The 15,912-nt window shown below is 42.0% G+C and overlaps 1 protein-coding gene across 2 annotated transcripts; it reads right to left on the reverse strand.

Moving 5' to 3' along the window:
* Positions 1-148: 148 nt before the first annotated feature.
* LOC125889505 (Rab interacting lysosomal protein) lies at positions 149-15,444 on the reverse strand. 2 transcript variants are annotated; one of them, XM_049577549.1, is made up of 8 exons: positions 14,767-15,444; positions 11,596-11,719; positions 7,572-7,693; positions 4,948-5,133; positions 4,485-4,654; positions 4,222-4,347; positions 4,036-4,134; positions 149-2,354 (listed from the first exon to the last, which is right to left on the reverse strand). In XM_049577549.1, the coding sequence occupies exons 1-8, from the start codon at positions 15,103-15,105 to the stop codon at positions 2,231-2,233; spliced, it is 1,290 nt and encodes a 429-aa protein (XP_049433506.1). In that variant the 5' UTR covers positions 15,106-15,444; the 3' UTR covers positions 149-2,230. The 2 variants fall into 2 exon arrangements, with proteins under 2 accessions (XP_049433506.1, XP_049433505.1); XM_049577548.1 differs by having other exon boundaries at positions 11,596-11,722.
* Positions 15,445-15,912: the final 468 nt, after the last annotated feature.

Raw genomic sequence — 15,912 nt, forward strand, 5'->3', positions numbered from 1 at the left:
CCTTCGTACTCCTTATAAGTCAGTACAAAGACGACCACATGATCACTGAGTTTTCATTCAAGAGCAGCAACATTTGCCACTTTTGAATCAAGTGTTGTGTCTTTTCTTCTTGAATTATGGGGAAAAATGAGATCAGTTTAATATTGAATTGTGTTTAATGGACTTTTATTGAATCTTGAAATCTCAATTTCACAGAAGATCCACATTTTGAATTGTTTGTATCACATCATCGATAAAATTCACTCAGATGGCAACTGACATCTTAAATCTGTATTGTCAGAACTAATAACATGCTTATAAAAATAAATTACAAACAGTATTTTAGAAAACATGATCTGATTGGAAGGTTGTACATTGTCTCTCAACAAATACATCACTGGTCTGTCATTGTCTGTGTAGAGTTGACTTCAGATATTTAGAGGGGACAAAGGGATCAGACTTTATGGTAGAGCTTTGGTTCTCTGCCCAAACCAGACTGGGCCTGACCTGAACCCGCCGTAATTTCTCATCATTCACCTGGGTTTGAACCAGGTCGGGTTCTCGCCAATCTCCCGGAGTTAGAATGTTGTATTTTCACATGATTCACTTTCACTGTGCTTGGCGCTCTGCTGCTCTGTCTCCAGATTTCGCTCTGCAGCTCCAAGAGTGTAGTGTTCTGACAGAACGGTATATTCCAACAGCAACCCAAATTTATTGGTCCAGTTTGTGCCAGAGTGCACTCTGGTGCTCGGAGTGGCTATTTACAAACGCATCCCATGACACAAATGTCCATGCTACACTAAAAAGACTTAAGTTGACTTTATCTTATAATAAATGATTCAATATCTATATAGATATATATATATTGTATTTATTTTTTAAATTTTACCATGGAAATCCAGGTTTTAAAACCTGCCGTGGTTCAGGCTTGGGTCAGGTTTGGACAGGTAGGTCGGGCCTGATTTTTTGGGCCTGATTGAAGCTCTACTTCATTGCAACTTTTCAGCCAATAGTTGTGGGAACCAAAAATAAAAAATGCCATTTCTCATCTCTGTAAGAAAGCTCATAGCTTCCTTTTTAAAAAAGCAGTGTGTAGGATTGAGGGGAGATCTATTGACAGAAACTGAAGACAGTATTACTTGTGTTTTCAGTAGTGTATGATTACCTGAAACAAAAACTTATTGTGTTTTCGTTAGCTTAAAATGAGCGTTTCATATATACATAGGGAGTGGGTCCTCTTCCAGGAGGTCTGCAATGTTTCGGCAATAGCCTAGAACAGATAAATTACTGGCTCTGGCTCTAGAGAGGACCTTTCATATTTTTGCCATACCTGAAGGCCACCGAGGAGTGAGTGGAGGAGGTGCAATCTGCAGCCCCACCTTCAAGATGCCACTAAATCCTACACACTGCTCCTTTAACGTAAAGCAACCAATCACCAGAGGCTGGCACATCAGCTTGAATACATGTGCTCACACACATATACACATTTATGGCACAAGCATCAAACATAATCTGGCCAAAGGCTTCGACTCAATGTCTAAAAATTAAGAAAATATATTTTTAACAATATAAGCAGGTGAGTTAAGGCTCAAGGGGTTAAAATGCACTCACTGCTGGAAGAGACCGGTAATACGACGGCAACTTTCTTTTCCTGTCCTTGAGAATAAAAGTGCTTTAAATTATTAAAAATACACGAGTGAACACATGGCTTAAAAATTCCCCTAGCGAGGTAAAGGTTACATCATACATCTGTGGTAAAAGCTTGATTGTTAAAAATGAACCAGCGCCCTCTTGTGGCACAGAGATGAAGAGGGAGGGAAGAGTTTCACCTTAGAATATATAGCCTTGTAATGTCTTTGGTTTCTGTTTAAAAATTTTGAGGATCTGTATAAATATCTGCTTAATAACCTGTTTTTCCACAATGAAGGATCAGATGATCTCTTTTGCAGTGAGTTAAAAAGTATCCCTCTTAATACTGCGGTACACTGTACCATTTATACTGTAGTACTAATATACTGTATGTATTTATTCCTCACTTCTGTTAAAATAATAAGGGGATTTAGGGCAAGAGATACAAAAGATACATAGTGCTTTTGTGTTATATATACTGGGGCTGAGTCCCAAATGTCCTCGTAATCAACTTCCAAAGCCAAAACCACATTTTCCACTAAATCATGAGGGAGAGGTTGCGACTGAGGGAAGAAGGGCGTCTCACAGTGTGAACTCCATGATACTGTGGTGAGTACCAGGCTCAAGGGGACGGTTGCCCCGTCTCATCAGCTGCCTCTGAGTCTCCGATGATTTCCCAGCTGGAGGCGGAGTTGCTCATGTGGGTGGGGCTCCGGCCGCTGCCCGACCGTGTCAGGAAGCCAAAGCTGTAGACGACAGAGTAGAAAAGACAGGCCCGAGGTCAGATCTGCAGCCAGGGATTACAGCTAAATATAGTCTAGGATTGACTAAATTCTCAGGACAGTGACAGCGGCAGCAGAGACAGAGGGAGATGAAACAGATGCTTTATTCTCAGATTACATTTATAGAGAGCTATAGTGCAAAGTGCTTCAGTTGTTACAATTAAAATGACCATTCTTCTTCATCAATGCTCTCTACTTGTTTCTTTTTGGAGACTCTAGGCTAAAAAATATATTCTTTTATGTTTCTTATTGAATTGTAAATCATCAGTAGCAGAGGTGGCAATGCTGTATGCAAAATAAATACATTAGACTGGTTGTCTAATAAAGCTAAGAAGCTCCCTGACACGTCTTGACCAGCTGTATGCTCAGTTCATGCCAGAAAGGAGTCGTCAAACACATTCTCCACTTAATCAAATACTCAGTCAAGAGGCTTTCCCAGTACGTTCCCAAAGTCGCTGGGTAAATAAGATTTCCTTAGCTCCTCATAGTTCACAGTCTATTCTTCAAAGCAGGTAAACATCCTCTATCTCAACACGAACATGAGTAATATGCCCACTTAAAATCTGTTCTGTTGATTTGCTGAGTTACTACGACATGTCTCTCTCTCCCTCCCATGCTTCAAGCAAATGGGATTAGGAAAATCCTGAGCTTTTCTGTCAAGACAAATATTAGTCTGATCTCTGTGTTGTACCGTGAGAACACAAATACCAGAAAAACTGTACACATCTACTGGCCTACATAAAAACAGTCTCTTCTTTGGACATATTACTAAAGAGAAGCACATTATATCAGGGTCCAGCATGCCAGTCACTGGAGCCATGAGGAACACAGACCTTTATACCTTTATACCTTTAAACGAATGTCTTTCTTTTTTTCAAAGCTTATTTATTGGGCCTTTTTATTGACGCTTGGGCCTTTTTGTTGACGAAATATAGATGAAAGAAGAATATTTCGTTGGATAAAAACATGTTGTGAATTTTGGAAATTATTACATCTATCCTTTTTTAAATTAACTTTGACTTTGGGACTTCACAACTCTCTGGAGTTACTGGAAATGTTTCGATCACACAAGTCAGACACAACCCTTAACAGCCACCTCTGGAATCTAATTTTAATTATCTAATTATAGTATAATATTAATAATATTAGCGTAACTCGATTTTAATCTGCAACCGTGCAGAAATAACAGGCTAAACAGAATGAATAGAAATGAAAGAAAAAAAACTGAGCAGTATTCCAATGTTGATTTAGAATTACAAGGTCAGTGTTACGAATTAAGCTTCAAAGCTCCGACCTCTTGGGTACAGCCCTGATTACAAACACTGTAGTAAAAGGAAGGAGGATACATCACTCGACACATCTGCTAAAGTCAGAGGAAACACAAACAGCTCATGACCTTATGCAGACCTCAGATCACCTCAGTCAGTTTTCCTTTCTTTTCTTTTTTTTAAATCAACACCGTAAAGCACTGCATGCAAGGAAATGAACTTGTGTTTTTCAGAGAAAACACGCAGAACAGGTGCTGAGTAAAAATACCAAACCCCACTAACATAAGCCTAAATGAGGGCATCGTTTCTGCAGACTGGCACTGTGGTTTCAAATCCGAGCGATGCAGCGTCGCATTGTAGGTCGAAGATATACTCACAGGTTTCGTATGCGTGACTCAGCTGGTTTGTCAGTTCCGTCAACTTCAGTCCCGTCTACTTCTGTCTGTCCAAACAGAGAGCTCCTCTCCTCCTCGTCACTGGCAAGAAAACAACCGTTAAAAAACTGTCAACAGGCCCATTTTTTCCGCATATGATTTTGTGTGTTGGCTGTGTTTAAAAGAGACCTGCTGCTGCATTCGTTCACAGGAATCCCGAGCATCTTTGCCTTAATGAGCTTTCTCCTTTTACTGATGGCGGAGCGGACGGCTTCTAATAGGAAACCTGGACACCTCTCCTCACTTAGGATCTCCCTGCAGAAACACAATCATTTTTATTTATATGTAGAATCCCTAGGAAACTATACCACCTGCAACAGTCAATGCATCTGCATTTAAACTGACCTAATTTGCAAACAAGACATGTCTGCAGATATAGTCAGTACACCCACCTCTGATAGTAGTTGAGCTCCTCCTGCACCAGGAAGAGGTTAGTTTTGAGCTCGTTCCTCTCGAAAATGATGTCACGCACCTCCTTCTTGGTGAAACACGGCTGATCTGGATCCTTCTGGTCGACTGTCGACTTTTTCTTGGACACAGGAGCTGTTTGACTTGAACTGAACTGATGGGAGAACAGAGAGACCTCAGGTCATACTGACTACAAAACTACCTATAACTGAGCCCATTAGACGAGGAAAGGTATGCTCAGAGTCTGTTTTGGTTGGAGTAGGCCTGAAAGCAGCTGTTATTTTATCAGCAGCACAACCTTTAAATTCACTTTTTAAATCTTCAAATGTTGTCCAATTTAATACCATAAATAAATGTAAAAGCATCTCTGAATTCCTGAAGCAAACACACTTTAATAACATAAAACAAAGGAAACATAAATGAAGTATATATAAGGGTCATGCATACAGGGCCGTTGCTGTTGGTTCTGTTCAGCTGTGTTTGGAGGATTTCTATCTCTTTGCTTTTCTCCTTCAGGTCGGCCTCCATGTCGGCCTTCCTCTCCACTGTGCTCTTCAGCTGGGTCTGCAGTACGTTCTGCTTGTGTCGCAGCTCCGCATTCATCTTCATGAAGCGCTCTAGCTGCTCCTGGAGCTGCGCACACACACACACACACACACACGAAGTATAATTTAGGCCCAATCCCATTTCTACCCCTTAAATCTTCCACTTGGTACTGAGTGCCCTCGTTTGCGAGATAACCCTTGATGAGGGAAGTAAGAAACATTAGGGTAAAGATCTTTCCCTAAGAAATGAGACACCACTTCATGCAAATCAGCGTGCCCGACATGCAAGCATACTATATGTCACGCGTAATAGTGACGCAAGATACCAGTAGTCATTCAGGTTTGAAAATGCCGGCTCCAGCGCTTGTGTTGTGGCTATGTATGCTATGTTTATTCTTCTCCGTCTGATGAATCAATGGAGAAGAAATGCTGAAAACAGGGGGCACCTACAACGTCTGCTAGTTTTGATCGATTTTGTTTGGGTAAGTCCATTTGTTTAAATATTTCAACGCTGTGTTCAACTGAGTTGCTGATGAGTTGACGCTAGTCCAACCCCCCCCACCCCCCACCCCCACCCCCCCCGGTCTGCATCGGTCTTCATAGCTTAGCGCCACAAAAGGGTGTAAGCTTCTTGTGAAGATTGATGCACTGTTAATCTTGCAGTCAAGTATTTTATACCCATAATGCGTGGTTGTGACCGTCACCCACCCTCCCTTGACACTAGCCTAACAGCCTTTATTGGAAAAACTTCCTAATATGAGCCAGAGAGGGCCGTGATACACCAAAGTGTGTCAAGGGGAAAGTAAGGAAACAAGCAAGGGGGAGGGGGCAGGTGCTTAAGTCCTGAGTTATATAGCAACAGTGCATGCGGAGAAGAAGGAGGAAAAACAAACAAACAAATAAACAAACAAACAAAAAAACAGGGGAGAAACAGGCAGTGTAGCTGATGTATTGTGGCCTTGAGGTGGTTGTGCTCCATGCAGATTATCAAAAATAAACATATACATGTCTACTATACTGTACTGAAAAACAAAAACAAAAGAGAAGTTTATACTGAACACCAAAAATGTGAGAGTCTTGGTGGAGGGGGAAAGCCCGATTGTAGAGAAGAGTTGCCAGCGCGGTGTGGTAGGTTTGAGAAGCAAGTGGGCCCCTTTGGAGTGATCCCATCGGTTCTTTGCGATGCGTCACGGAGCTGAAGTATCGAACATGCATGCGTGTATTTGAACCCTCCCAATGTGTTTATGAAAACCATCACCAGTAGTCCAACCATCTGTTGTTTGTATAGCCTACATTCCGATCGTACAGTAACAAATTGTTTTCCAAAACTTGCTGAAGTTGCTGACTTCGCAAGGTGTTCTGGGAAATTTCATCTTCCACTTCGTTGTAAGTGTGGGTCGGGGCTCCCTTGGAATCTAGGGTGGGTTTTGAGTATTGTAAACCACTTCCACTACCTCAGTTCTGTTTTGGGACACCACTAGCCTAAACGTGAACACGCACAACCAAGTGCAAGTGGGTATTTCTAGGGGAGATGTGGGTATTGGGACAGGCCCTTAATCATGAGCTACAGCAAGTATAAATATGGAAGAGGTTTAAAATCAAACAGACAGTTTCAGATTTCCCACCAGGTATAAATTTAATTGAACGCAAAACAAGTCAGGGTTGAACCAAAGACACAATCCATCTGCATCTGGCTAATGATAGCAGCAGGAGAAGAGTGGGGGTGAAAATGTGTCCATGCATGGGATTTGGACCAAGAGTCTGGGGGAAGGCGAGGGCAAAGAATGAAACCACACAAGTGTAGCATTCATTTTAAGGATGGAAAAATCCCAGGCATCCATCTGAGCAAACAGAGAAACTAGTTCAGTTGACCATGAGCTGTTTTTTTTCCAGACTCAAGTCAACTGACTGGAGGCAAAAAGCAAAGCATTAACAAACACACACACACACACACACCCTGTTATGGTGACTATTTAAATCATGTGGTATACATGTCTTAACACACATACAGACACGTGCAAACACACACATAAGAACCCACACACACAAAGTGGCAGTGTGGGGGTGAAAACTCTGCCCAGACTTGTGTTAAGTGCAGCTTAATCCTCAACCAGTAACTATGTGGATAATCGCTGCACTCTTCCCTCTTTCCCAGTCACACTTTCTGTCTTCCTGTGCGCTTATTGGTGTGGTTTATATGACGTAACATCTGATGAGCTGATCTTTTGATGCTCCCTGTGATACCTGATTGTGTAGTGTGTGTGCAAATAGTAAAAAACTTACAATCTTATCATGACACAAATATAATAAACACTTGTTTCTATGAGAAAAGCCAGCGTGCCTTAAGGAAACTGACCTTTGTATCCACAGCTATAAATATTATAATCCTGTTTGTGTGTCCAAGTGTTATGCGTGTCATGCCTTCCAGTAACAATGACAGCTTGCTGTGCCTTAATGTGTAACTTTGAATGACAGTGTGTCAGCATGTATACACAAAAGAATAGTCATAAACGTTTGTCTCCTTACCGCCTCCACCTCTTTGGAAATGGTGGTTATCTCCTGAGCTTTGGCTCTTAGCTCGTCTCTCTGCTTGTCCACCACCCCCTTAAGCTTCAGCATCACCTCTCGCTCCTGCCGCTGGACTCGATCTACACACACATAAACAGACGTTGTAGGTCAAGAAAACAGTGGCCCTAGACACGTCCTTTTTGTGAAACCATTTTCTGTCCCTCTTTGAAGTGATTAGTACACTTCAGGCTATGTTTCTTGGTATACTGTTACATTACAGATCATCAATTGATGACGATTTTCAAAATATGCTGCGTCATGCTGTTACGTTATATACCTGATGATGGCTAATGAAGCCACTTTACTGATCTATAATACTGAATAATTTATCATGTAATAAACTGAGCAGGTGCTACACACAGGGTATGAATTTATACAACAAAGCTGAATACTTTCATTACAGCTCAGGGCTTGACGCTAACTTTTTTCCCAAGGAGCACATGTGCTCCTAAGTTGAAAAAGTAAGGAGCACACAAAGAACTTTAGGGGCACAATGTAAATTGATCAAATAATGTGTTTTTCGTAATAAACGTGATGCAAATAGACATTTACAAGCAAAATTACTTAATGAATTTGTATACAAAATGTACAGAAAGGTAAAATCATCAAGTTTTGAAAAAGTGGCCTATTGCAATTTAATTTTGTCTTTAATGTTATTATCTTATATATATTGTCTCTGCAATATGATGATCTTATATAATGTTATTACTATCCTAAAACATTCTCCAGGTCATCTGAAACTCTGCAGGACTTAAGCCTCTTTCACACAGAGCTTTCACGGTGCCCACCGTGGGGTAGGGCGCAGAGAAGAGGATTTGGGGAGTGCAGGCTCATTCAGGAGCTACAGCTCCATAGTGACCGCTTCCAGGTCTACTTCAGGCTCTTCTCTGCTATTGGATGCGTGGTGCCGAGGTGTCGTCACAGCGCGTTGCGGTGAAATTTTAAAAAAATTCAAATCGAGCGCAAGCTGGCGGTGCACAGACACTCACGCCGCTCAGCTCGGCGGCAGAGCAGTGCGCTCTTGCGCCGTGGTAGCACATACACAATGCATGGGTTCGTCGGCGGAGGTCTGCGCTTTGTGCGCTCTGCATGAAAAGGGCTTCCAGCAGCGGTACCATGGCGACAAAGCGGCACCGCTACCCTTGGCGTCGCGCACCGCTCTGATTTTCCGCCCAAGCACTGCACTCAGAGTTGAAATTATTTGAACTACAGGGAGCACGGAGCAGGCTTCCCCAGAGATCCACCTGGTCCATCTCCTCCACACTTTGACTTATTTCCACGCTGCCGACAGTGGGACTTATATTCATTGTGCCGACAGTGGCTTGGAAAACCGCCCATAACTGTGTCACACGGGGAAGAGGGAAGAGGGAAGGCTGCTGAAGTTCCTCCAACATTTGCGGTTAGATTATCAGATTTTTTTATTGACAAAAATATAGGCTGCTTCGGCTGATTTTTTAATGCGCACATGTGCCCCTAAATATTTTTTACAGTTCGCACACACCTATTTTTAGTCGCAAATGCGAATGAAACACTCGCACTGTCGAGCCCTGCAGCTATTCCTTCTACTTACATGGTGACAAAATATGTTCAAAGTAATTGTGCAACTGACACAGAGAAAATTTTACCATGTAGGGAGGTCAGCAACTAAACCAAGCCCTCTTCTCCTTCAAGAAATGTACATATGACTACTACTGACAGAGAATGCTGCACACAACCTCAATATGTTTTACTCAGACTTCAAGGTTCACTTCACCCACATTACAAAAAAAGTACTCTGTATCTCTCGCTTGCTTCAGGTGTTTTCTTGACCTGCAAGTAGTTTTGCTATTTATGTTAACAGGTTTTGAGATATGTATCTTTAAAATTAAACCACCATCCCAGCATGTAGAGGTTAATAGATTTAAATTTTAGTCCATCCATCCATCCATTTTCATCCGCTTATCCAGGGCCGGGTCGCGGGGGCAGCAGGCCAAGCAAAGCAACCCAGACGTCTTTATTCCCAGTAACACTTTTCAATTCCTCCTGGGGGACCCCAAGGTGTTCCCAGGCCAGAAGAGATATGTAATCCCTTCAGTGTGTTCTGGGTCCAACCTGGGGCCTCCTACCAGTGGGACATGCCCGAAACACCTCCAGCGGGATGTGCCCAGGAGGCATCCTGATCAGATGCCCGAACCACCTCAACTGACCCCTTTTGACGCTAAGGAGCAGTGGCTCTACTCCGAGCTCCCTCCAGATGTCTAAGCTCCTTACCCTATCTCTAATGCTGACCCCACATTTGTATCCACAATCTCATTCTTTCAGTAACTATCCAGAGCTCATGACCATAGGTGAGGGTTGGGACATAGATGGACCAGTAAATCGAAAGCTTTGCCTTCCTGCTCAGCTCCCTCTTCACCACGACGGACCAGTGCAGCGCCTGCATCACTGCAGAAGCTGCATCAAATTACTGATCCATCTCACGCTCCATTCTACCCTCACTTGTGAACAAGACCCCGAGTGAGTTTAATTTTAGCGCCAAATACAAATAAAAGACATTTGGAAACTTCAACAACAACATTTTTCCAGAGATAAAGTGCCAGTAAATTACAATAATCTGCAAAACTCGCTGTGAACAATTCTGATAGGAAACATTTTTTCACCAAAAGGCAAAACAGTTCACTGAGAGGTCTGTGGATTATCTAGAGTGACTGAGACACTGTGTTCAGAAAAACATTTTACTGTTGAGTTTATGATAAATTTCTTTCATGCCTACATATCGCAAATAACATTCCATTCACCTCTATTGTACTGGAGTGAAGGGAGGAATCTATGACGTAGATATCTCACAACCCGGGCAAATGAAACCAAAGCTGTCAGACAGATAGATAGCATTCATGGCAAGATGTTTTTTGTTTGTTTTAGGACTGACCTCGTAGACATCCTGCCACTGCATGAAAAACAGGTGTGTCTTTTAAACCCCATACTACAGTCCCTTAAGAAATAATAGTCTGCACAACTGACCCCATGTCAGCTGAGTGAGCATGGGAGTCAGCAGTCACATTCATCACACAAAATTAATGATCACAGTCATCTGCCACATGGCCTCCTGTAAAATAAATCACCTAAGTATTAAGAGATCATGTTTTTTTCCTGTCAGTACAAAAAAAACAGCAGAGCAACTCCACCCTCTGATTCACATTACTGTGGTATGTTATCTGCATGCTGAAAATAATCAGCAAATACAAAAGATGGAAAGGTAATGTCTTTTCGTTTCACCTTGTTAATTATTAAAATAAAACCGATTAAGATATCAAATGTAAATTATGTGCACCAACAAGTAATTATTCAGTCAGTTAGCACTGCATTTACATTTTTGTCTTTATGTTTGCAGGGTAAGAGCAGCCCTCCTCCTCCTCCTTCCTGTGACAACTTCTGCTGCTTTACCTCACAAAATAACTGCACTATAAACATTGCAACGACCAGTTCGACTGCTTTCAGCCTCAGTGCCTGTGACTCTTCACCCACTGCTTTGAATACGCACAGTAATGATGGGGGAGAATTTTCATGGAGTGTACGGTTTCAAACATTTGCATTCTTGGACTCGACTTAGAAAACTACGTAACCAAATGGCCTCAGTTGATTTGCTTGTTTAGATACAGTAAGAGCTAATGGCAGCCTTGGATGAATCTTAGTGTTCTAGGGATGGTAGGGCACTAGCACCAAATCCAGATCAAATTCTCAAGCAATGAAGTGTAAAGCATGCTAGACTGTTTCTGTGACATTTGGGGATTGAAAGCCCCTAACATAGGCTTTCACATTTCCAGTTTCAATTGTCCACTGAGCTCTGACAGATGTTAAAAATCACCATGATTACCTCAGGCTTTATAAAAAGTTAGTGTGGTAGGGACTCTACTGTAGAAAAGTGAAAGTATTTTCTAACTGATTTTGGGAAGTAATTTAACAAACCCACAGCACATTGTACATTTAAGATCTTGGGACATACCCTCCTGTGCATGGCTGCCCCTCAGCCTGCTCTGCAGCTCCTCCCTGTCCTCCTGGAGCTGCTGCACCTGGGCCTGCAGCTCCTCACACCTCTTCCTCCACTGCTGCTCCTTCTGCTGCAGCTCCTGCTTGAGGGGAGAGGAGACAGGCTGTAAAACAATAACAAGACCTGATGTAATAGCCCTGGGTGCTGATAAAATCTCTCGAGCATGTAGGAATTTGGCTTCTGCAAATTAGGCTGTGTCCAAGCGGGTGTGTCATTTTGTTGTTAAATCATTACAGATGTTTAGTTGATATGTTTCCAACAAATCTCAACGGCAAACTCTGACTTCTGAGAACCACACCTTGTCATTTACTTTCTCAGCCATGATAATGACACTGTCTTGTCTACAGTGCACTTATAGTACAGATTACAGTGTAAAGGGTTAGACATGCTGATGGACGAGTGTAAACAAAAGAGATTTCATATGATGGAGAACTGGCGACAATGTACTGTAGGTTAACAGCATAAAACAAATACTTTGTTAAGACTTTAAATTGCAAGATTGGTTCTCAGACAGTCTCACAACAATGACACTATCTGGCGTGTTATGAGACCTAACATACACAGTACAATGGCAGGCTCCTGCTGTGGAAGTACAGTACAAACTTCCCTCTGGCTGCACTGTAACATTACTTGTGTCACAGCAGCATTTCACTGTTCCCCATGTACTTGTTCAAACTGCAGTTCACACTTTGTAACACTGTAGCATGACTTGTTTGCAACATAACTAAAGTCAAGTATTTAAGTAGCAATATGCACCTAATATTTGTAGTTTTAGAACACTGGTATTTGAATAGCTTTTGTTTATTTTGTGACACATTATACTTAAATGTTTATTTGCAGAATGAGGTTTCACATATTTGGCTATGTGGAACAGACACATAGCTGGATTAACCGGCTTTGGAGGATGCAGGCAAAATTGAGCTACTGAGGCCATGTTAACTCCTGATGTCACACTTTAGAGTGCATATTCCCAGTTCAAGTATTTGTTAATTAAATTTCCACAAACCACTTACAGTACCCAGTGGCCCACTTTGCACTGTTGGTAGGGGTAGGGTAAAAAATCTGTTACATATAGTATTACAATATTTTGCGTGGGAATATATTCTATTTATTCTGATATGTAGAAAAAGCATATAATTTTGTTTTAGATAGCTATTGACTATTTAAAAAAAAAAATAAAAAAGGAAATGACGCAGATGGGTTTGCCTTTTTGAGGACTTATACAGGAAATGGCACACTTTTTAAATTAGTTACATTCTCTTTTTATATTAACTTTATCTTCGAACAAAGATATATTTCCAAGGTGGTAATCTTGCCCACCCTCTCTATAGAGTGCCAAAGTCACGCCCCTTCCCTCATGGGACCTTAGATCGGAAAAAATATGAATGGCAGTGAATGGAGAGAGCAATATTATCTTTTGTTCCCGTTTGAGTTGCGACATGAAATCTAAATATGTTGTTAATGAATTTAAAACATAAATTTTAAGCTCAAGAAAGTCATACTTTGTGGTAAAACTGTTGAGATATAAGCTTTGTAATTAGAAAGACTCAAGAGTACACAGGCGTATATGACGTCATAGCTTTCGCTTGCTTCCTGCCATCCTGCAGCTTGGCCTCCCGGCTGAAATTCCACTGTTTTATGATTAATCGATTTATGATTGAAGACTACAGTCACTCCAAGCTGCTGGAAGCGAGCGAAATCTATGACGTCACATACGCAACCGCCTCCTGTGTAGTTTTTCAAATTATGTTTTTTTCAAAAGCTTATATCTCAACAGTTTTACCACGAAGTATGACTTTCTTGACCTTAAAATGTATGTTTTGGGGGCGTCGGTGGTTTAGTGGTAGAGCAGGCACCCCATGTACAAGGCTGTTGCCGCAGCGGCCCGGGTTCGAATCCAGCCTGGGGCCCTTTGCTGCATGTCACTCCCTCTCTCTCTCTCCCCCTTTCACGCTTGTCTGTCCTATAAAATAAAGGCTAAAAATGCCCAAAAATATCTTTAAAAAAAAAAATGTATGTTTTAAAGTCATTAACGACATATTTGGATTTCATGTCGCAACTCAAACGAGAACAAAAGATAATATTGCTCTCTCCATTCACTGCCATAAGATAATATTTCTCTCCTCATTCACTGCCATTCATATTTTTTCCGATCTAAGGTCACATGAGCTTCACCGGAAGGGGCGTGACTTCGGCACTCTATGGGCTCCTCCACCATAGGGGCCCCAGTGCAAATGCACTGCCTGCACTGTCTATATTTACGCCCCTGATACCACTTTACATAGCTAGCTGGATTCTTTTTAGCTAGCTTACGTGTTTATGTTTTGGCTACATTTGGCAGGCGTCAACCATGTACTGCAGCTGTTGGCTCCTCTGCTCCAGTTGATTATTCTGCATTCACATAAAAGCACGACTAAGTTAGTCTGCTTTAACTTCGATAGTAACACCATGTGAATGTATAACATGCTAACGTTACCTTACCTAAGTAAATGTCTGACAATATATTTTCCCTAGTAGGCAGCATTGCTAATTAGCTAGCTAGCTTCTTTTTAGCAAACTAACTTAGTTGCTAACATTAGTTACAATGCTCATTACCGTTATGTCATATTGACGTTATGTAGCTAAAAATAGACATTTTGCATACTGTTATTAACTTATACACGTAAGAAAAAACATTAAACGTTGTAAAAAAAAAAAAAAAATTTCCCCAGTGTTAGCCGTTCAGTTAGCTACAACACCGCATTAGCCTATTAACTGTCATGCTGCGGTTGCCCTGACAACACATGGCAGTTGGCAGTGCTGGTATTTCAGGTTAACGTTAGCGGGTTAATACAGTTAGCCATGAGTCACAGCAAGGCACAATAACGTTAATACTGTTTGTATTCTAGACAACGCCAGGCCCAGACATAAATACAAAATACACAAAATATAAAACAGCTCCATATGACCCTTCAGTATCTTTAATGTTTATGTTATGGCTACATTTGGGAGGCGTCCGCCATGTACTGTAGCTGCCTGTCAACTAGCTAGTCTGCTTTTAGTCACGACACACAGTACGTTACTGTCTGGTGGTTACAGGTTGTTTACAAACCCCCGAGAGGATTAAAACGCTCCCACGTCTCTCACCCGTATTTCATGTTTCTCGTTGCCCTCCTCGCTGTCTTTCCCTCCACGTTTCTTCTGCTGCTGTAGCTGTATGGTCTCGAAGGTTTTGAGCAGCTCCTCTTCCCTCAGTCTGTGAGCATGGTTCCTCGACGCGAAGCTCTCCAGCAGCTCCAACACTTTAACTATCTTCGGCACCAGCCCCACGACGCTGTCTTTGCCACAGCCGTCGATGAGTTTCTCCACCTCGGTGCCGATCTGTTTGGCTATCTCATACACATCGTCCACGGTTAGAGCTGAGAAGGTCCTGTGAAAACAGCCCTCCGTGTTTTTGGTGTCCGTGTGTGCTTCAGGTGCCTCCATGTCTTGAGTCGCGCCAGCTCACTTCACATGCTCTTCTTAATCTGCTATCGAAACCAACAGTCGCTTGTCAGCGCGACATGACAGCCAGCCGTAAAACGAGGGCTATAAATGTGAAAGCAATACAACAGTCCAGGTGTGAAGTTTAAAGTGCGCACATTGTTGAGCCCACGCTGCAGACACGCCTGGACCTGACTTACTCCTCTTCCAACACGTCATGCATCTCTAATGTTTGCTCACATAAACACAGCCTACCAAAAAAAATTGCAAGAACATCGAGTACTCCGCTGTGAACTATAATACAAAGCTGGACAGTTCAGCACAGTGATCCAGCAGCCTACTTGCTGCAGGATCCTCCTACTTTTCTGACCAATGTAATTCGAGTACACACACACACACAAAGTACATGCAGAGACTCGCCTGCCAGGTCGAGCATACTGATGCATGCACCAGAGCGTGAACATTGAATTTCCTCTGCAGGTCTGCAATCAGAAATGCTGACCTATAACTGTCCAATACATGTCAATCACGTAACTAAAATTAAAACTTATAAGGCATAAAAGTACGTCATAACTTCAGTGTATCAGACTTTAAAGCAGCAAAGAGAATATCCTTTAATATCAGACACTATTTACCAGATCTTAATGCCAAAATTGCTGACGTGTGCTTGAGTACTTCACTGAAACAAAACCAAGCTGGGTGCTTCACTACAGGCAGTGTTGATGTCTGGTTTCTGCAAAGAGGGAAGCAAGCCAAAAACTTCCCCTGCAGTCTAAATTAACATCACTACTTCTCTTGTGGCTACACACG

This window comes from Epinephelus fuscoguttatus, linkage group LG5, assembly GCF_011397635.1.
Source record: "Epinephelus fuscoguttatus linkage group LG5, E.fuscoguttatus.final_Chr_v1".
Lineage (NCBI taxonomy): Eukaryota > Metazoa > Chordata > Actinopteri > Perciformes > Serranidae > Epinephelus > Epinephelus fuscoguttatus.